This window comes from Colias eurytheme, chromosome 1 (assembly GCF_061535395.1).
Source record: "Colias eurytheme isolate Ceu_HAF_F1 chromosome 1, ilColEury1 Martin Lab GWU primary, whole genome shotgun sequence".
Taxonomy (NCBI): Eukaryota; Metazoa; Arthropoda; class Insecta; order Lepidoptera; family Pieridae; genus Colias; species Colias eurytheme.
Window position 1 is genome coordinate 11,762,389 of NC_142980.1, and position 22,192 is coordinate 11,784,580.

The following is a 22,192-nucleotide window of genomic DNA, read 5'->3' on the forward strand; positions in this document are numbered from 1 at the left end:
TTATCCATAGCAATCATAACGACGAAAATGTTACAATACAAGAAACGTATACATTAGTAGAAAAATATCATCCGACGTGAAATAATTTCGCTATTGGAATGTATGTTCTCCCTAATATCAATAATAATATCGCTGTCAGAGGAGATTGACGCATTTGAACACCAAATGCAACCCCTCTCCGAGCTAAGTCTAAATTGCAACAAAACCAAACATATTCGAAGAGTCGGAGGCTAAAGAGTTAGGCCTTAAGTCGGAGGGAAGCATGCTCGTTATGTCGAGAGACTAGACATAGCCGGCGGGAATCACTGCGCCGTTACGAGTTCTTATGTCGACTTACACCTAGCTACATTGTTCAATTAGTAACACCCAACTAACGTGCCATTCATACCAAAGGGGACTTTAGTTATACGAATAGATTTTTGAGACTGTCTCAAAAACAACGCGCTCGAGAAACTCAGAACATCGATAGTAAACACAAATATTTCAAAAAGTATTCCAAGTTTTTACTTTGATTAAATCGAACTAATATATGCATCACCAAAATGCATACATGCACCTACATGCAGATTTCTAAAAATATTTAATACATATTCTAACTTTAATGCATTTGTTATAAACTAAGGGAACAGATGGAAGTCTCATACGTATATTCTATAGTTTAAGTTTACATTTAACGACTTTTCGAAGTGCAAGCGAATTACATAAAAAAATAGAACGAATTGAGAACCTCCTTTTTTGTCGGTTAAAAATATATCGAAATAATTATATTTGAGATTCGTCAAAATACGTGTAGCTAACTAAATTAATTTTACTAAAATAAAATTTTGTTCATGCTGATGTTAAGATTAACATTAAATACAAGTATATAAGAATCATATGTACTCAAAAGGATCTTAGAGAATATTATTATACACTAGCTGTCCCGGCGAACTTTGTACCGCCCTGTCAATGAATGTTGTGTTACCTTTTAGCTGAACTAATTTAGGCTTTGATGAACGTAATACAATGATACAAAATAAATATTTATATGGATTGATATGTAATAGTATTTTATTTTATTACTACAAACACGTCTCAGAGAAAAATGACTGAATTTTAATAATTTGTGCAGCATGGATTAACTCTTTTCATTCTTTAACTGTTATCGACCACGCCATCGTTTCGTTTCACTTTAGTTGTGATAATAATTTTACCATTATCATTGGGCGATCGACGCTGATACAGTGGGTAACCATCGTTGCCTGTGATGGTCTCTGCCATCAATTTTCGTGGATACCTTTTGGTACACTCACTGTCATTGAATAATCCCAAAGATGAGTTACATTAATGGAACACATCTTTGGGATTATTCAATGATGGATGTATTCAATCGAATGACAACAATATGGCTTGCAGCATGCACACATTTTAATTTGGTTAGTCGAAAGGAGCCGGGCAGATATAATATATGAGTGTGCGGGGATTGCTAATCCTGAAACCGATCTAGACCGACATAACGTTGTTATCACGAATATGATTCATGGACCGTGTGACGCCATCAACCACCAATCACCATGCGTGGTTGACAGTGAGTGTACCAAAAGGTATCCACGAAAATTGATGGCAGAGACCATCACAGGCAACGATGGTTACCCACTGTATCAGCGTCGATCGCCCAATGATAATGGTAAAATTATTATCACAACTAAAGTGAAACGAAACGATGGCGTGGTCGATAACAGTTTAAGAATGAAAAGAGTTAATCCATGCTGCACAAATTATTAAAATTCAGTCATTTTTCTCTGAGACGTGTTTGAAGTAATAAAATAAAATACTATTACATATCAATCTATATAAATATTTATTTTGTATCATTGTATTACGTTCATCAAAGCCTAAATTAGTTCAGCTAAAAGGTAAGACAACATTCATTGACAGGGCGGTACAAAGTTCGCCGGGACAGCTAGTTAAATTATAAAATGAAACCTTAATAAATTAGTTAATAAAATCACGTAAACTGACCAATCAGGTCAGTAATGCCATACCTGAGGATTGACCAGTCCAACCTACGAGTGCCAGAGCTTCGGGGTTTGACCATAACATATACATTATAGTGCGGTCATACAAATCTTATCAGTTTTGCTTGATCAATTTAAACAAAAATTTTACCATTTGAAAGAAAATCCTCCTGCTCTCCTCAAAAATTATCCGCATCACATATATTTTTTTATCGATTGGTGTAATAATACAGATTATTTTGCATAAGAGTGCATATGATTCGTATTATAAAGATCAATACTTCGCAGCATGCAAAACAAATTTCAAAGAGCAAAACTTAATATAGATTGTTATATTTTGTTTGATCAAGCAAAAATTCAAGGCTCGTATGTCACCAACACTATACAATGTAACCAAATATGTACAAAATATAATAATTAACATTTAAGCTAAAAAAAGAGTAACGGATTTTTATTTTAGTAAGTAAGTAGTATAGTCGTACTGAATCGTCGGGATATACATATAATAATATGAAAGAAATTATTAAATATACGTATTTTAAATCCGTGAAATGGACGTTGTCAAAAGTAACTACATTAATATTGCACGTTGAAATAACAAAAAAAGTCCAAAACATCTGATAGGTCAAACCAACGTCGTTATAATCTAATAGACACCGTATCAAAATCGAATATTTTCAGATAATACATATTTATTTATTAATTAATACAATAATACAATTCATTATACAATAAATTGAACTGGCGCAAACATAATCTCTTTAGAGATTTAATGCGAAAATTAATTGCAAATTAATTCCTGGAACTCATCCATCTAAAAATTACCTCCCTTTGGTAATTTTACACATTTAGAAACCTACCTCTCTATTCGTAGTAATAATACCTCAATGGGATCAGGAGGCGTTTTTTTAATGGCTGACCTCAATATAAAAAGTTTCTCACTATAAATTAAGACGGTGTTTATTATCTTATGACGTCGTTGGTAAAACCTATGTTGTCAATAATATTGCGATAGCTTGTAATGCCAAAAATATAGTCCAAAAATATATTTTTTAATGAAAGAAATATGGCTTTGAAAACATATCTCTCACCATTTCATCTAATATACGCATAAAAACTGCTAATATTTGCTGGTCGTGCAAATATTATCGAATAATGCCATATTTTTTTCATTAAAAATCTCTTAAAACGACGTTATCTGTCAAAATTAACATACTATGAAATCAAGTTGATTTTACCTTTCAAATATTATTGACTCCTCATTCCTCATATTATTTTACAGAATGAAAATGCTATATTTTTTCTTTAAAAATCCCTTAAATGTCCCTATCTGTCCAAATTCACAAACGAAAATATCAGGTCCATTTATGGCAAAGTTTAAAAAAAAATACTAATCTGTTAAATGTCAGAAATACGAATATATCAGGTACTAAACTAAATCTTTGATCTCACAAAGTCCCAATGGTTGTTGGGTCGATCGTCGCAGATCACCATCAGTATGGGCTCGTTGCGGTACGCACGCTCCGCCCCCAAGCACATCCCCGCTGCGGTGTTGTATATGGGACTTCCAGCCTGGAAAACAATCGTTCATTTATGAAAAAAATGTGTTTTAGGGTACCAATCCGCTAAAGGAAAAAACGGAACCCTTATAGGATCAGGAACAAGAAACATTTTCTCAGAAATACGTGGAGATATCAAGCCCTATAGTGAATTCTCAAGCGTTCCTTGAAGCTGTGAAAAAATCAATCTTATAAGCCAACTCAATCAAAATATACAGTCGTTTATGCTGCAATTTTTTACATACATATTTCTATATTCTCAAGGGAATCAAAACCCGAGTGCACACAGAATCTTGAAATTTGGAAGAAACGTCTTATAGCTCAGACAGATAAAATAAAAATTGTCAAAAGTAGTTTACAGCAACATTTAAAAAAAAACAGGTTTTGACAGAACCCTCAGTGCGCGAATAAGACTCGCACCAGGCCGGTTATTTTTTTCGGGTAAGATTATTTGCATTTTATTGCAAATTAAACATTTCATTTGTTTTGTACAAAGCTAGTTACTATAAAGCACGTCCATGCTTTATCTATACTAATATTATAAAGTTGACGAGTTTGTTTGTTTGAACGCGCTAATCTCAGGAACTACTGGTCCGATTTGAATTCTTTCGGTGTTAGAAAGCCCATTTATCGAGGAAGGCAATAGGCTATATATCATCACGCTATGACCAACAGGAGTGAAGCACTGCGGGTAAAACCGCAGGGCACAGTTAATCCATACTATCCATACTAATATTATAAATGCGAAAGTAACTCTGTCTGTCTGTCTTTTTTTTTATCGCTTAAGCAGGCACACGAGCAGGCGGGTCACCTGATGGAAAGTGATGCCCGCCGCCCGTCTGTCTGTCTGTTACTCAATCACGCCTTAACTACAGAACCAATTGGCATGAAATTTGGTATAGAGATATTTGATACTCGAGAAAGGACATAGGATAGGTTTTATCCCGGAAATCCTACGGGAACGGGTTTTTCTTTGAAAACGCGGGCGACCGCGGCTTCGCCCGCGCGGAATGCTAGTTTTAAATATTAGACAATAAGGCACGCACCGATCCCTTGTGTTTCCACTCCTGCGTGCTGCCAAGCTCGTGGCACTTGCCCAGCATCGGGGACACGTTGTTCACTGCGTCCAGGCAAAGCGTCTTGCCCAGGACCAGCTCGCTGCGGTCCGTCTCGAACCACATCTGGAAAACAAAATTGACCTTAATAAATTTATCACCCATACTAATATTATAAATGCGAAAGTAACTCTGTCTGTCTGTCTGTTACTCAATCACGCCTAAACTACTGAACCAATTTTCATGAAATTTGGTATGGAGATATTTTGATACCCGAGAAAGGACATAGGCTACTTTTTATCCCGGGAAAATGACGCAATCCCGGAAATCCCACGCGAACGGGAACTATGCGGGTTTTTCTTGGACTGCGCGGGCGGAAACCTAGTATAATATAAATCCGACTATATAATATAAATCTGACTAAAAAATTACATCTCTAATGTTTTCAAAACAGTCCCCGATTGAAAAATCTTTCACACGACTTTCTCAATTCCATATCGAACGATAGATACTCTTACAAAAATTTTGAACCTCCTTTATCCCGTACAATTGCAAACTCTCTAGTAGAAAGAAAATAAAAGGAAGAACGTCCCGCGATACTAAAATTATTAATCAAATACAAGTTATTGCAATAATTTTAATTTCAACTTTTCACCCCTGTATTTTCAAAATGCATCCGGTTTCAATTTTAAATTATTGATAAATCTCAATTTAATTTAAGAAGATCGTATAGACACTCGAAAAAAATATTTAACTGATACTCGTACACTACACTACTACAACAATGTAACATTAATAATAGTTATAAACTGCCCACTGGTAGTAATATAAAAAATGAAATGAAAACTTACGCGTCTCTTCCTACGTTTTAGTCTATCTCTGATCGAAACATCAAAATCGGTTTAGCTGTGAAGCAGTGAAAGCGTAACAAACGTACAGAGTTACTTTCGCATTTGTAATATTACTAGCTTTCATCGCGGTCAATCGCGCGCATAAATATATATAGCTAGGCTATTTTCGCACGAAACCCGGACAACAAATATTCTTCTACAATCACTACAAAGTATAAAGCAAAGTCGCTTTCTCTGTCCCTATGTCCCTTTGTATGCTTAAATCTTTAAAACTACGCAACGGATTTTGATGCGGTTTTTTTTTTAATAGATAGAGTGATTCAAGAGGAAGGTTTTACTATATAATTTATTAGGTTTTAGACAAAGCGGGAGATAAGCTAGTTTAATTATATGTAAAGTCTAGCTTCGTGCCGCGGTTTCATCCGCGTAAATAAATTTTAATTTAAATCCTAATGTTTCTTAAGGGCGCTCCACATTCACGCGAGACATTCACGCGAGAATCTCCGGAGATTCTCTGCGAGAACTGTAGTGAGAACTTCTTTGGGTACACACTCTCACAAAGTTCTCACTACAGTTCTCGCGTTCGATGACGATGGACGCAGAAGTAACCGCTGCGACAAGTTTATTGTTATGCGCATTCGCATATTATAATTATGCGTATGCTAAAGAGAAAAAAGTTATTAAAAAGAAGTGGCGAAAAAGAAGATGGTGGATGACAAGTATTCATCGAACCATCAAATGAATTTAAAAAGTTTACTCGAATGTCTTCGGTGGATTTTGAATATTTATTGAATAAAGTGTACGCTCATATTGACGCCATAAGGTACACAATTACTTCCGTTCAATTCGGCGGCGCGCGCGCTAATGAGAAACATGCGAGTGTGGAGTCGATACACGTTCTCGCCTGTTCTCACGTTCTCGCGCTCCTTTGTCTCGCGCCAAAAAACCGACAAAAAGTGGAGAAAAGCTGGAGAACAACGCGAGAACTCGAGAAATCGCTTCCACATTCACGTTTCTCGCATGTTTCTCGCGTTCTCGCGAGATTCTCTTGAGAATGTAGAGCGCGCTTTAACCTTACGAAAAATCTGAATAAAAAGTAGCCAGTTATTCTTTATTACATTGGCTATCTGTCGGTGAAAGTCCTGTCAAAATCGGTAACGCCGTTGCAGAGATTAGCCGGAACAAACAGACACACAAAAATTTAAAAAAAATACTGTTTTGGTATATGTACCTTATGACGTATTTAATATTCAATTATAGGTATAGATTACTTAATCTATACCAAATATAGTTTATAATATTTAAACACAGAAATCGGCTGATCGGCTTTTTTTATATGTAATTTGCATAATCTATCTTAATAACAGCTGTAAGGTACATTTTATGAATAAAACAAATAAATAAATAAATACCTGATTGATAATCCTTATACATCTAGCAAGAATCAGGCCGCTGCCTTTGGTTTTGATGTCAGTCGCACTCTGGATGCATAGCGAAGTATTCTTGAGCCGTATTTGGTATGAATCCGTGTAATTGCGTTTTCTAAAAACAAATATCTTAGTATATATCCATGTCTATATTTATTATAAGAAAATAATGTATAATTTCTGCTTTATTTAAATAATAACTTTAATAAACTCAAAAAAAAGTCTGAAAAAAAAATTTGTTTTTTTGTACTAATTTGTAAAATAATGTTGATGTCTGTTTAGTATTCTACTAGTCAATCACTTTCGATGCCTATATTGAGAACATCTGAATATAGTTAATCCGCCATTTTGTTGTCGCGGCCATAACTGGCATTACACGTGGCAAAAACACACAACCCTACACACGACTATTTCACTATTCCACCCGAGGAAAAAAACAAAATCAAATAGTTAATCCGCCATTTTGTTGTCGCGGCCATAACTGGCATTACACGTGGCAAAAACACACAACCCTAACACACGACTATTTCACTATTCCACCCGAGGAAAAAAAACAAAATCAAAACTCGTGTTTGCATCGTGCGTTACTAACGCTCAAATCGAAAGAATAATTTTATAAAAGTTTAAGTACATGCTTGAAAAATAAACCGATAAATAGCTTAAATAAGGTTCGCTTATTAAATAGAATATAAGAAAGAAGTATAGGCGCTAGGCTTCTATTTGTTATTGCACTAAAATTCATAATACAATAATTAAGAACCACAAACATTAAGAAAAAATTAAACAAAAAGATAAATATTCACCTCGAATGCCACGGCTGAAACTTATTCTTCTCCGGATCATTAAGAGCTTCAATTCTCTTCTTAGCGATCGTATCTTCGCCGGCTTCCATTTCAGGATACACGTTTTCTAAATACCATTTAAATGACTTGCATTGCAATTCCTTCCTAAGTTTCTGGCGGTCACTAATGTCGCCAATCGACACGTGGGCAGCCGATGGGTTTTGTTCGATAACTTTGTTCTGGAATATTCCAAGATTTTATTATTTCACGAAAAATCTCAATTTCAGTATTTTAAAATAGATCGGATGATATAAAAATTAAAAACCAAACAACGTGGAAAAACTGGTCGGAACCACGTCACTAAAAATCGGGTTAAATATTTACTATTAAATTCAACGGTTACAATTTATCACCAGATGTAAGATGAATTTACTTTTTCATATTAAAGAGATAAGATTACATTACACTAATTACAAATTACTTACAGGAGCGAAGAACAAGATTGCCACGCACGTGGCCATACTGACGACGTGCGTGGTCAGTATGGCCACGTGCGTGATCGTGAACAATCTTGACGAAAAAGGAACTTATAAACGACGGCCTCTGCTTATATAGATGGTTCGCTAGGTTTAAAGCTGAGCACAAACTGCGCGAGCTTTATATATGTCTAACTGAAATCGCTTTACCGATGTACTGTGATTGACGCTTCGCTTAATTATGACCACATCTCTGTTATTAAAATTAAAATATCAAAGACATTAGAAAATAAACTTTTCAAATTGTATATTGACATGCGCCAGTATCACGATAATTTTAATAACTTCAGAATATCTTTTGGTACCTTTCATACAGTATTACAAGCTGTCTTATCTTAATTGAGACTGAATAAAAACAAATTACGGTTAATCGCTATTCATGTACATTGTACATTGCACATACCATACTTTTACTATGGGACACACAAAAATCGCTTGCTTACAGATCGCGGTCAAAGCGTTATCAAGTTACATAATTTATTATATCAGTACAGGCGGTTACAGATAAGCGATTAAAAGCGAGTAGTTTAGTAACGCGTAGCGTGTGCTCAGCCTAAACCTATGTATTTTGTTTTATTCTGTCGGTAGTTGAGACTGGCTGAGACAATGTCACCTCATACTACCCTCATTATTTTCATATATTTAAAGCATTATAAACTTATATTGAATCGTTATTACCATTATCGTTCGATACCATTATTTAGAAGATTAATATATTATGATTTTGATATGTTGTATAGAAATAATAATGGAATAACGAATTACTATACCTATTTATAGTGTGTGTAAATAAACGTTTTTTCATTTTACATTTTTCAATTAAATTCAGTAATTCAATGTCATGCTAAATTTATTATTAAGTAATTGATTTATATTTGATTTTCTAATTTGTAAAAAATCATTACTTAAAATTGATATTTGAATCTTATGATTAAGATGTAGGTAAACAAATTTATTATAACTATTATTAGTAATTGTAATTTATATAAAATTGTGTACTCACATTTGTAGTAAAATGAGAAAAGAAAAGTTACATATAAGTGTGTATAGGTACACAATATTAATTGTCAATAGTTTTAGATTATGTATTTGAAATTTACGTGTTTATTTCTGCAGTGAAAACCACTAAATTATATTCACAACAATACGAGTCTATACAAATGTTATAGGTAAGAGGTAAAGTTTATAACCTTATCTATACATATAATAAATCTGTAGAAGGGTCAATTCTGTACATTGAAAATATTGAAAAAATAAATAGCAGGGGGTGTTACTGGATCGATACCAAACCCAAATATGTGATTAAAAAAATTTTTGTCTGTCTGTCTGTCTGTCTGTCTGTCTGTCTGTCTGTCTGTATGTTCAGGCATCACGTAAAAACTAACGGTTCGATTTCGATGAAACTTGGTATAATTATACCTTATTATCCTGGGCGTAAAATAGGATACTTTTTATCCTGGAAAAATACGTAAAAAAAAATTAATCTTAATTTTTCAGTTTTATCCATAGACGTTGTTCTGTAAAACCGCGAACACACGTTGCGTATAGGCCTAGCCGTATTTGGGTCCAATAGATATTTATAAGATGTCATTGTCAGAGTTACTCAAAATGGAGAAATAAACCATCCACGCGAAGACCGACATCCGCGCGGACGGAGTCGCGGGCGGAAGCTAGTTCACAATATGTTTTTAATCACAGGGCCGAAAATAAATAAATAAAAATAAAAAATAAAAAAGAGTTTATTTTCTCACATCAGTTACATAAATAAGTTTAAAGTAAGTAAGTAAAAGATCATGAAAATTATTTCACCAAGAGAAAACTAAAATATTCCGAAGTGATAGTGGCTTATTAAGTTGGAATGATGTAAATATTAAACTGTGTAATTTTCTGTCCATCTATGTATATATCATGTGATATTGCATTCGAGCAAAGCTGGCCATTTGTTTTAGGAACTTACCGCTACACTCAATAGTTAAAAGATGTTTATTATTTTTTATTTAACCAACTGCTGGAACTTAGAATGCAAAATATTTATACTATAAATAAACAATGAATCATCGCGGCCCTCCTATCTCCGTCGATGAATAAGTCTGAAATTGAACCCTCATTATAAACAATGTTAATAGAAATTATCTCCGAAATACTTACCACATATTCATCCATCCACACTCGTGCCATCCGCATCGAGTTATGCAGCATGAAATCCTCCTTATCACCAAGGCCATAAGGTCTACGTTTCCTGAACACGTGACCGACACGACTGCAAGGTACCAACTCCAATGTTCCACCACACATCCATATCTGCAAGACAAGTGTTATTAGTATAATTTTATTAAATGTTTTCTTATGTAGGATAGCATTGCCAATTTAACTAATTCACATTATTATTAATTCTACTAATTCACACAGAATTATAAAAAAATATAATATTGTTTGAAATATCAATGATAATTCTTTGAATACAAATACGCATGTGCATCTGAAGTGAAATAAGGTGGGACCTTTTTAACATAAATAGTAAATCAGTACAGTTCGAAAGTTTATTATCTTTAACTATTATGTCATAACATTTACCCTGAATGATATCTCCAAATTTTCACCGCCCCAAAGATTCATCCCTGCATCATATTTCCCAATCTTATTGAAATATTCGCGATATACAGCAAACAGTCCACCCGCTATTGTTGGCGACTTAATTGGCTTCACGAAATCTGATTCCTCTGCAAAGTCATGAAAAATTAGCAAAAACGCTTAATTTAACAATTTAAGACCAAACTTTATTAAAAATAACATTAATTTTTCACAGAAATTAGATGGAGCCTTGAAGCTGATCCTCATTTTTAAAGCATAAACATGAAAATTGTCTAAAACTGTACTCACCATTCAATGTGCCCTTTGGCAAATTATCCCACTTAAAGTGTAGTCCCCAGTTGAAGCCGCCTCTCACTAGAGGACTGCCTGTATAGTCGAATGTATCAGCATTGATCACATCAATGATGGGTGCGACCACACGGGGGGAATAGCGAGTGCTAACCCCATCTACGCCTTCAGAGAGTCGAGACAGTAACGGCGGCAGCCAGTTAACATTCACCTCTATATGAGAGTCCAGGAAGAGTAATACCTAAAATAAAATAATTGTATTTATTACAAAACACAAAACTATCTATTATATGAATATTTAAAGTATGTATTTACGAAATGTATAAATACATATTTGACAGATCATAGGACTTAATTCTTCAAATACTACAATGCTAAGTTTCAAGCATATCAGCATAATATATTGACATAATTATATTTAGCTCCTTAGAAACAGCCCTGATATTGTCTTGTTGCTTAACCCAAGATATTTTTAAGTATTTAATTTGACTTACCTCACCCACACTATTATCAGCTCCGTACAACCTTGCGCGAATCAATCCTTCCCTCTTACTAGTTTTTAGAAGCCGTATATTTAATCCACTCTTCGTCAATTTGCCCGTACTACTATCTGTAGTTTTCTTAAAGTTCTCCACATTGTTATCGTCATTTATATAGTCAGCAACAATATTGTCAGCGTCTATATTATTTGTTTCAAGCATTTCTTCTTCCTTCTTCATGTTACTGTTTAGTTCATTCACAGCCTTTTGCACCTTATCGTGCAGGCCTTCTATGTCACTGTAGTCATCAATCAGTATTATCTCCTTTAAATATCTTTGTTCTGTACGGTCCAATATTGAGTGTACAGACCTCATAAGTGTTTCAAAGTGTTCATTATAAAAGCAAATTATAATGGATGCCTTTGGAAGTTTATAGGGATACTTTTGTGTGGCACATCTGCAATATAATAAGTATAATATAAATAATATGGGGATTGTGAAAAATCAACAACTTTATATTTAAGTAGTTATTAATTACTCACAACTTATATCTAGTGTCAGGAACTTCTCTGTGGTTTCCAATTCTTTGTGAGATAAGAGTGTTGAATGCATGGACATTGTAACCTTTCTCTCTTATTCTTACATCTTCTGCATTCCGAATTAAACCAAATTGACTTTCTGAAAATAGCATGCATTATCATTAACTATGACAAAATACACAAGTAATATTTTAAATCTCCCTTTTTCAATTGTATTTAAAATAAAAAGTTGCTTTTGGACTCACCCAGACTCTTGTCTACTTTTGCAGATGATTTTTGTTGAAATTGCCTCGCAAATTTTTCTTTTAAGATCATTTTTCTTAAATAATCCGAATGATCTCTTTGATTTTTCCACATTTTATTTCCAAATCTATCATTTGCTTTGGGATTATCATATAAAAGATTTTTGCCCTCCAATGCTGCAATAGATTTGTCATTGTTTTTTAAACGATTTCTTTCTTCAGTATTGATAAGGCGATAATGTATCTTGTTTTCTGAATTTTTTATTGAACTTTCACCTAAAACCATGAACATCTATCAAACAAGATGAATATGGCTAAATTTTATAGATCATGTAATGTATACAAAAGCATGGAAACAATAGAATTTCGATAAAGGTTGTTATAACTTGCAAAACTGGACAAACCACAATCACGACCTATTAGAAAACTAGTTTATTGACGCAAACTATGTTTAATATTATCATAGCATAATTAAAAGTTTTCATGCACAGGACGGACAAATTAATAAACAGAAAACATTCACGTAAATGTGTATATTTAATATTAAAAACTCACCGCTCATATTCAATAACCAATATAGGTAAAGCGAAATACTCCACGTCGCAGATGCAAAAAGTATTCCCCAGAGGAAGGAATTATTTATTCTGCCCATTTTCAGTTATAACTAAGGATATATTTACTGAATAAATCCTATTTCAAGAAATTATGCGAAAGACGCAGTTTTTAAATGTATCGCGTAATTATTTAACTAGAAAAGTACGATACATGATGATCAATATCTTAATCTTTCCTGAAAAGAAGGATTATATATTAAATAACAAAGCGACACATTTTTAAATATTATATTATTCAATAATATCTTACTTTTATCTCAACTTTAAAAACAATAAAAACACTATGTTTGTAGACATCCGTAGTTGAACAACATTCAAGTCCAAACATTATCGTTCTGACACTTCTCACTTCTGACAGTGACATCAGTCACGTCACAAATAGTCGGTGGTCATAGATAACATAATATTATTATCTCAGAACAACGAATCTGTGAACGAATCCTATTCGTTGTTCAGAGCATAATATTATTGATTATTGCATTCACAGATTGCATTGATAGGTACACGGAAATATTAAATATATTTTACATGGCTAAGTAGGAAAAACACAGGAAAACAGACTATCAAAAACTGTATCAAAACGTTTGTATATAGCCTGTGGTATCTAAGTAATTCCATGGAAATATATAAGAGTCACCATATAGTCACCAACTTCAACTGCAGCTAACTACTACCATGATGTTATATACACACTAGCTTTCCGCCCGCGGCTTCGCACGCGTTTTCAAAGAAAAATCCGCATAGTTCCCGTTCCCGTGGGATATCAGGGATAAAACCTATCATATGTGTTAATCCAAGTTACCCTCTATATGTGTGCTAAATTTCATTATAATCGGTTCAGTTAGTATTTGCGTGAAAGATTAGCAATTTTTGTTTTACTATATAAGGCTGGTTTCACTGCTGTCCGGAAGACTCGTACGGGCAGTCCGTGCGCTGAAGACCCGTACGGGTCACGCCCGCAGCGCTCTGAAACGTGGGTTCATTCAGTATGATAGTGGCTTTGCACGGGCTCTCCCCGGAGAGGGTCGCGTGCGCACCAATTCGCGTCGCTGCAGTGAAACGATGTTCTAGTTCATCCATATGTGCTCCCGCTCCGGGCGCCCGTAGTAACAGCCCGTACGGGTCTCTCTTATGTACCTACATCCTACATAATAATATAGGGTCCTGAAATTCCCCAGCTTCACATAACATCGAACCAGACTCTCGCTTGAAAAGTTCTAGGACTAACCAATGCACTAAATAGATAGGTATAATAGTAGAACTAGTAGAAGTGGTCCCTTTTATACTGTAAATATTACAATAATATAATTCCAAAGTAACTATTTCCGGAGAATGACCGTTAATCATATTATTGCCTATAGGTACTGGCAGAGACAGACCCTTTTTAAACGAGACCCTAAAATTATAGTTCTCGTAAGAAATTGAAGATTCCTACCTCAGCCTATAATTTCGTCAATCGCCAACAGTTGCCTATCTTGACCCTTAGTCACGTAGACACATGTATTATTCACTGCAAGCGTGACACGTTTGTAATAGACACATTACGATATCTGGGAATCCTTAACCAGATACCACATTGGCTCAAGTGCCAAGGCTTTGGTGACGTAACACGTGAAAGTCGACGGGTCTCGACCACCACTTGCCATCAGATGTTAGTCGACTCTGTTACTTAATCGCAGTACCTACACGCGAACCACTGGACAAGTTTTAATGCCAAATTTAAGTGCGTATATTTAATAAGGTAAGATAAAAAGATTTTTACTTTCTTTTGTAAATAACTTTATGTTTAAGTTTAATGGCGATTTTATTAAAATGGTAGGTATATAGCGAATTATTTAGGTTTATCGTATATTTAAATGTAACGAAATTTTGTAATATGAATTAGTTACATAATTTAAGATATAAAAATTTTTAATAATTAAATGCACAGCCCCTTATTTATGGTGCGCACTGCTCAGTAATTTTTAAAAGCCCGATTTCGAAGGTTTTTACCAAACGTAAATGTATTCCTACTGTGGTGACTAGTTTTTATGCAATACTTTGTTAGTTGCTATTGAAGCTAAAATATCACGGTCTGTTAACTTACATACACTTTGCATATACTATATTGTATCTTCTTATATATAAAAATGAATCGCAAAATGTGTTGGTAAGCCCATAACTCGAGAACGGCTGAACCGATTTCGATAATTCTTTTTTTATTATATTCTTTGAAGTACGAGGATGGTTTTTATGTAGAGAAAACGGAAATATGTACCACGGGCGAAGCCGGGGCGGACCGCTAGTATATATATATATAATATATATAATATATTGTACTACTAACCTAACTTGTGTCTACTAAATAACCAACCTACTGTTAAAAACCTCAGAAATAATAATTCAGTTTACGTTTATCCATCAGGTAGGTATATTCTTCGTATATCTACTATACTGATTTTGACAGTAACTATTTGATACTTACAGTACTTTTTGTAGTTACAAGAAGTGCTGTATTTCTGCTTAGGGTACCATCATTACGATCAAAAACATTTGAACGTTAATAAAACTATATTTAGGTATTTATGACGTCGGCCTTATGAACACTCATTATTAATTAAGTAGTTAGTTAATTACTTTAAATTATTATTATCCTCTGAATCACCATTCAATAAAAAATAGGAAAAAATAGTACAAACAATTCAGGGTTAGTTACTGCTTTTATCATGTGTATTTTTTGTTATTAATTACGTTTGCTGCTTGAAGAAGCATTAGTACATGCAGTTGTAGATAAGTTTAACTGCAAGTATAATATAAGTGAACAATTAAATTAATAGGTCTTTATTTAAACTTACATAATAACGGCACATATATATTTTAATCTACCATTACAAAATTGCACATTTAATAAGTAAGAAATGCGTGCATTTATAATTTAGTAATCGATTAACTAAAAATACAAAGTTTTAACTATTGTTTATTGCTGTTCGTACACAAATATTCTCACGCAATTTCATTCAGATAAGCATTAGCAACGACCATGAAATAGAGCCATACTTCTAAAAAAACAGTGATTACCAGAAAACAAAGGACCAAAACAGTAGTCGACAGTTTCTTCACGACACATGTACTTTCCATGAAGAAGCAGGACATTGGCGCAGCGATAGAGAGACCTATAAGTATCAAATCCATTGCGAATATAATCCAAATAGACACCGCAAGAGGGCCGGGTGAGCCAGACGTAGCGCCCAAGAACATAAGGAAACTGGCAATAGTGAGCAGCAGTGACGTCAATCCAATAGTTAGAAGAACACATTTCTTCACTGTATCATCGACTGGTGCCGTGTCACTTTTGAAAAAGAATGCCGTAACGGCTTTTTCTACCAGACCATAAAGCACGATTCCAGCTATCCCCGTACCACCCATCCCCAATCCGAATATTGATATTAAATACGTAGCATACTTTGGAGGGAACATTCCAAAACAACGCGTTACTTCGGGCATATTATCCATCTTCTTTGATTTACTTCCTTTAATTCAGATTTTAAGTAGTTATAGTTTAATTTTTCATAATATGATATAAGGCTAACGACATAATAAAAGTACCTAAACTTTAAATAAATACAAACCTGAAACCTGACGGACGCCTGATGTTGTCATATTTATAACAGCCATAACCACCGGCATACCCACAGGCATACCCTTAGGCCCAGATTATATAAAAATGTGATAAAAAATAATTAATGTAGGTAATACATAATTCGTACGAAAAAAGGTACATAATAATATGTATTTGTAGTGCAAAATATTGTATGTATTTACTTATTAATAAGCTCAATTAAACACTGAGTTACTAGCGCAATTTTAATTTAATTATATTTAAAATATATATTGTAACTAACCTACTCACAGAACCTACAACTTATTTTCCGACAAATATAATTGAAATTTTTTAAACTCAATGAAATGCAATAGTAAGTATCGCTAGCTGTACAGTACCTACACACGCAACAATATTACCTATCATATGCCTATCATTAAGCCTATCGTCTATCCTGTGCATTTATCAAAGCAAGATTGACAATAATGTTTTTAATTTTATAAATAGGTAAGCTCCCGCAAACTACTAAACGTTAGTCGTACCTACTATCGTTAGGCATTGTGGTTAGGCACTATATTCTGCTTAAATCTGACTCAGCCTATCAGCAATTAATAATGAATGGAAAGAAATAAATATTTGCTTTAATTTTATCAATACCGTTTTGCACACCGCACACACAATATTATTGATGATACGTACATACTAATCCAATATGTTAATGCGTCTGCTTCTAGAAGAAATCTTAAGTTATCAGTTAGGTACATTTTCTAAGGCTTACTTAAGTTCTTATTACACATTTTTGATACAAGTCTATTTATTTCAGATGTACTCAACGCTGTTTATACTATGCATATGTTCAATGAATGCGCTGTCTTCACCAGTTGACTATCCTATCAAAATCGACCTGCCAGTGTACGACCGGCCCGGAGGCCCTTACGCTCAATCTGCTGACGTTCACTTAGCAGAACCATTGCTAGCTGAGAATCATCCTGGCGATGACACCAAGTATAGACTTGACTCTAATTTAATCACAAACAAATTCGAGACCGCAGAAACAGTCCCGTATAATGATCCTCACAAACAGGTGTGTAACTTAGAATACTGTAGTTTTCCCCATTTCATTCAATATCATATTAAATTTACAACGGAGATGTTGACCTACCTTACCAGTTTACAACCACTATTTACATTATAATATGTTATAACACAAATTATAATTTTTTTATTCCCTTAAAATTAAAAATAATTATTCTGGCTTTATGATTATATTACGTCTGTTGGGTCAGCTAGTATAATATTTATTTATTTATTTAACTACTAATGATAATCTTAATATGTATATATAAATCTCGTGTCACAATGTTTGTCCTCAATGGACTCCTAAACCACTTAACCGATTATAATAAAATTCGCACACCATGTGCAGTTCGATCCAACTTGAGAGATAGGATAGTTTAAACATGTAGGTACCACGGGCGAAGCCGGGGCGGACCACTAGTAAATAAATAAATATGTATACTAGCTCACCCAACAGACGCTGCCTAATGTCCTCGTGCGAACTGTCAAACCCGTAAAGTTTAAATACACATATATATGTTTAAAAAAAAATATGTCCAGCGCAAATTTCTTAAGATTTTCTTTCATAAGATCCCTCTCGGAATCCATACTAATATTATAAATGCGAAAGTAACTCTGTCTGTCTGTCTGTTACTCAATCACGCCTTAACTACTGAACCAATTTGCATGAAATTTGGTATAGAGATATTTTGATACCCGAGAAAGGACATAGGTTTTATCCCGGAAATCCTACGGGAATGGGTTTTTCTTTGAAAACGCGGGCGAAGCCGCGGGCGGAAAGCTAGTAGTCCGGGATACATCGTCCATTTTTGCAAGTGATTACTATCAAGCTAATTTTTCGTGAGTAGCTTTATTTTGATGAGATGCCCAATAATTTCATGTACGAAACTCTCGATTATGGTAGCTACCAGAGGAAACAAGGATAAAATATTTTGTTTTGATGGTTCTCAAATATTAATTACCAACTGAATGTTTTTTTTTTGTTCAATCTCAAGATTATTATCTAAATTATTCGAAAAAATATTTGTCCTACAAAATCTATGGTTTGATCAAAGAGTCCCCCTTTCCAATGTGTATCGATAACGAAGTCATCATAAATGATTACTAACCAGCTGATTTTTTTATTTTCACTTATTTAATACTTGTATAATTCAACAGACATATTGTCCTACAAATTGCGTAATAAATATTTGGGTACCGTCAAATCAAAAATTTTTATCCTTGTTACCTCTGTAAGCTACCACAATCTAGAGGGTCGTACATGAAATTATTGGGCATCTCATCAAAATAAAGCTACTCACGAAAAATTAGCTTGATAGTAATCACTTGCAAAAATGGGCGATGTATCCCGGACTATAGTATATTATAATGCTATCGGAATAATAATTATCGGAATCGCTCTAGTCGTTCACGCCTGATGCCGTGACCAAGGGTATTAGGCATTCATTTTTATATATAGAAAGATTATTTTTTAGATCGCGAAAGACCCAAGCATACACCTGGAGTACGAAGGTCTTGGAAGCAAGACGCTCTCCGTGAAAGAAAATGTTCAGCATGTTGCTGCAGGGCTGCTTCAGGTACGCAAATTAATATTATGTATTGTAGCTATATGTGCCTCTCCGGTTCTTCACCAAAACTAAAAATTTCGGTTTTGCTAAAATACCCCTCTCAGCTCAATCGAAAATTCCTACCGTTAACCGGTCTCGTAAATAAAATAAACTATGAGGACTATATTGTGTAATAATGATTCGAAATCTATGTTTGGTGAACATGTAGATATATCTATTTGTTAGTATTTTTAAGTAGCATGGCTTGAGCCTTGAGGCATGAACCCATCTTGAACCTATCGATCTTATCATCGAAATGTACTGTAACACATAATTTTAACCGTTCTTACAAAAATATTTAATTACACTTTTTTATAAACAGCCAAAACCAATCGTAGACACGATAAAAGAAGAGGAAAAGTATGGAAACGACGGTGACAAATTCGCTAGTGCGGGCCGCGCAATCGTCGGAGGCGCTGAGAGCATTTCAAATTTCATCAATTCGTTAATCGCTGTAAGTAAAATTAAATTAAACATTTAAAGCCCCGACCTTATTGTGGTCGAAGCACCCATTATATATTTGAAAGTATTCTACTTATCAAGTCCTTAGATTTGATACCCATATGGATAATGGAGGTAGTTGTGAAACAATATTTAATCCACCATTTTGAGATACAAATACACATAAAAAAATACTTATTAATCATATAAATATATGCAATTGCACTAATATGTACTATGTGCTAATATGTTTGTATGTATGTATGTAATCTTTATTTCTTTTCAGGTGCCTGGATCGATATTGAGATCAATAACGCGAACAGCATCCGAAAAACTTAACGCATTTGGTGGTAAACTTGTAGGGTTATAAACATTTGTTTGTTAATTTTGTAAATAATAGTTAAGTAATGGTTGGTAATTCTTCCCTTAAATTTAATTTTGGGATAGTTTTAAGTACCTAAATGAATTTAAATAAATATTCACAAATCGTTACGAATGGATTAGTCAATACATATTCGTCAACCTAATATTAATTACACGTAAATTGAAAATTAGATAATTTTCAAGCGTTTAATTATTAATAACGTTCTTTAAAATGCAACGACTGTTTTAGCCAAGCATTTAAAATCTACTCCTGCGGAATTGAAATAACATGTTGATTATTTTTAAGTATGCGCAACTATTATTCATTAAACACGCCATAATCTATATCGGAATAATTTTAAAACATATCAAGTTAAAACCATCAAAATGTAAGTTGGTATAATGTACAAAATTGTATACGTAATATAAACGATTTATCTGAAACATTTTTTATTTGATACCTGTGCACTTTAATTTGTGATAACATTAACTACTATAAACAAAAATGGTTTATTGTCTCATTTTATCTATAATATTTTATGCATTTTTGTAACACACAATCTTGAACTTACAACCTCTAAGTAGGCAACAGAAAACTACATTATTTCATAACGCAAAATCTACAAGTAGGCAGCCAGTGTCAACCCTGTAATCCGTTAGACGGGGTCAAAAACAAGAATGGAATTGGTATATATTTAAAATTACATATACAGGGTGTCCCAAAAAGTAGTGATGAACGGAAGCTGGGAGGTAGAGGACCTAAAGGGCTATCCGAATCACCCCCATGTATGTTATGCGATTTTTCGTATTTTCGGAGTTATGACGTTTTTTTCAATTTTTTACCTATCGCCGAGTACGGTGATATTTTCACTCATGGTGACGTCAATTATTGCGGAAGGTGCTTGATTTTTTTTGTGTGCTAAGCTGAAAGATAGGCCAATTCAGTATGGTAACATTTACTATCGTTAGATCTTTGAATGGAATAAAAAAAAGAATTAAAATGCCAAGAAAGATAAAATTACCCAGTATGTTCTCCACTTCAAGGGCCCGTAAAAAAATAAAATCACATAAAAAAAGTTTTCCATTTGGCTTTTAAAAACTTGCTCTATCTATCAGGTAGCTACCCTGAAAATTTCATTTTATTATTCAGAAGGCTTCAATCGAAAAATTGAAATCTAAATGAGGTAAGTGCAAAAATTGAATTAACATGATGATTAATAAAAACAAATTAAAACCAATAAAAAGGTGTTTAATTACCAGAAATTTTTAAAATGACCCCGCTATTGCTCAGTGCAAGTGCGACATCACCGTAAAAAGTTGTCTTTTAAATGTCTGAATGCCCTTTTATCATTTTTAATGGTTTCTTCTGCTACTATGAATTTCCAGGTTATTTCGTTCAAATTGTGGCAGTCTCTCGTCTTTGTAGTATCCCCACGGAAAAAAATCAATAGGGTTTATGTCCGGGGACCGTCGAGGCCAGGCTAAAGGGCAAAGATACCCTGAAATATGGATTGGTCGTTGCAGCCTGCGCATGCGCTGGTGACGCCTGCCTTAAAGCCTGGCCTGCACGGTCCCTCGACCTAAACCCCATTGATTTGTTTCAATGGGGATACTAAAAAGACCTCGGCTACTTGAGAGAATGCTACAATTTGGACGAAATAACCCGGAAATTCATAGTAGCAGAAGAAACCATTAAAAATGATAAAAGGGCATTCAGACATTTAAAAGACAACTTTTTACGGTGATGTCGCACTTGCATTGAGCAACAGCGGGGTTATTTTAAAAATTTCTGGTAATTAAACACCTATTTATGGGTTTTAATTTGGTTTTAATGATCATCATGTTAATAAAATTTTTGCACTTACCACATTTAGATTTCAATTTTTCGATTGAAGCCTTCTGAATAATAAAATGAAATTTTTAGGGTAGCTACCTGATAGATAGAGCAAGTTTTTAAAAGCCAAATGGAAAACTTTTTTTATGTGATTTTATTTTTTTATGGGCCCTTGAAGTTGTGAACATACTGGGTAATTTTATCTTTCTTGGCATTTAATTCTTTTTTTATTCCATTCGAAGATCTAACGATAGTAAATGTTACCATACTGAATTGGCCTATCTTTCAGCTTACCACACAAAAAAAAATCAAGCATCTAGCGCAATAAG

General features: G+C 34.0%; 3 protein-coding genes across 5 annotated transcripts; 1 reads left to right on the plus strand and 2 right to left on the minus strand.

Annotated features, from left to right (window-relative positions):
* Window positions 1–901: 901 nt before the first annotated feature.
* On the minus strand, window positions 902–14,482 carry Pgant35A (polypeptide N-acetylgalactosaminyltransferase 35A). 3 transcript variants are annotated; one of them, XM_090104601.1, is made up of 12 exons: window positions 14,397–14,482; window positions 12,903–13,137; window positions 12,351–12,623; window positions 12,109–12,244; window positions 11,582–12,023; window positions 11,088–11,328; window positions 10,782–10,927; window positions 10,356–10,508; window positions 7,693–7,910; window positions 6,875–7,004; window positions 4,603–4,737; window positions 902–3,569 (listed from the first exon to the last, which is right to left on the minus strand). In XM_090104601.1, exons 2-12 carry the CDS (start codon window positions 12,997–12,999, stop codon window positions 3,432–3,434), a joined length of 2,109 nt encoding a protein of 702 aa, XP_089960727.1. In that variant the 5' UTR covers window positions 13,000–13,137; window positions 14,397–14,482; the 3' UTR covers window positions 902–3,431. The 3 variants fall into 3 exon arrangements, with proteins under 3 accessions (XP_089960727.1, XP_089960734.1, XP_089960718.1); XM_090104608.1 differs by lacking the exon at window positions 14,397–14,482 and adding an exon at window positions 13,212–13,278 and having other exon boundaries at window positions 12,351–12,524; XM_090104592.1 differs by lacking the exon at window positions 14,397–14,482 and adding an exon at window positions 13,212–13,278.
* Window positions 14,483–14,565: 83 nt separating this feature from the next.
* LOC149911267 (uncharacterized) lies at window positions 14,566–20,473 on the plus strand. Its single transcript, XM_090104621.1, has 5 exons — window positions 14,566–14,702; window positions 17,365–17,625; window positions 19,094–19,195; window positions 19,548–19,679; window positions 19,953–20,473. The coding sequence occupies exons 2-5, from the start codon at window positions 17,365–17,367 to the stop codon at window positions 20,034–20,036; spliced, it is 579 nt and encodes a 192-aa protein (XP_089960747.1). The 5' UTR covers window positions 14,566–14,702; the 3' UTR covers window positions 20,037–20,473.
* Window positions 15,388–16,631, minus strand: LOC149911268 (uncharacterized). The gene has a single exon (XM_090114423.1). The coding sequence runs from the start codon at window positions 16,451–16,453 to the stop codon at window positions 15,944–15,946; it is 510 nt and encodes a 169-aa protein (XP_089970549.1). The 5' UTR covers window positions 16,454–16,631; the 3' UTR covers window positions 15,388–15,943.
* Window positions 20,474–22,192: the final 1,719 nt, after the last annotated feature.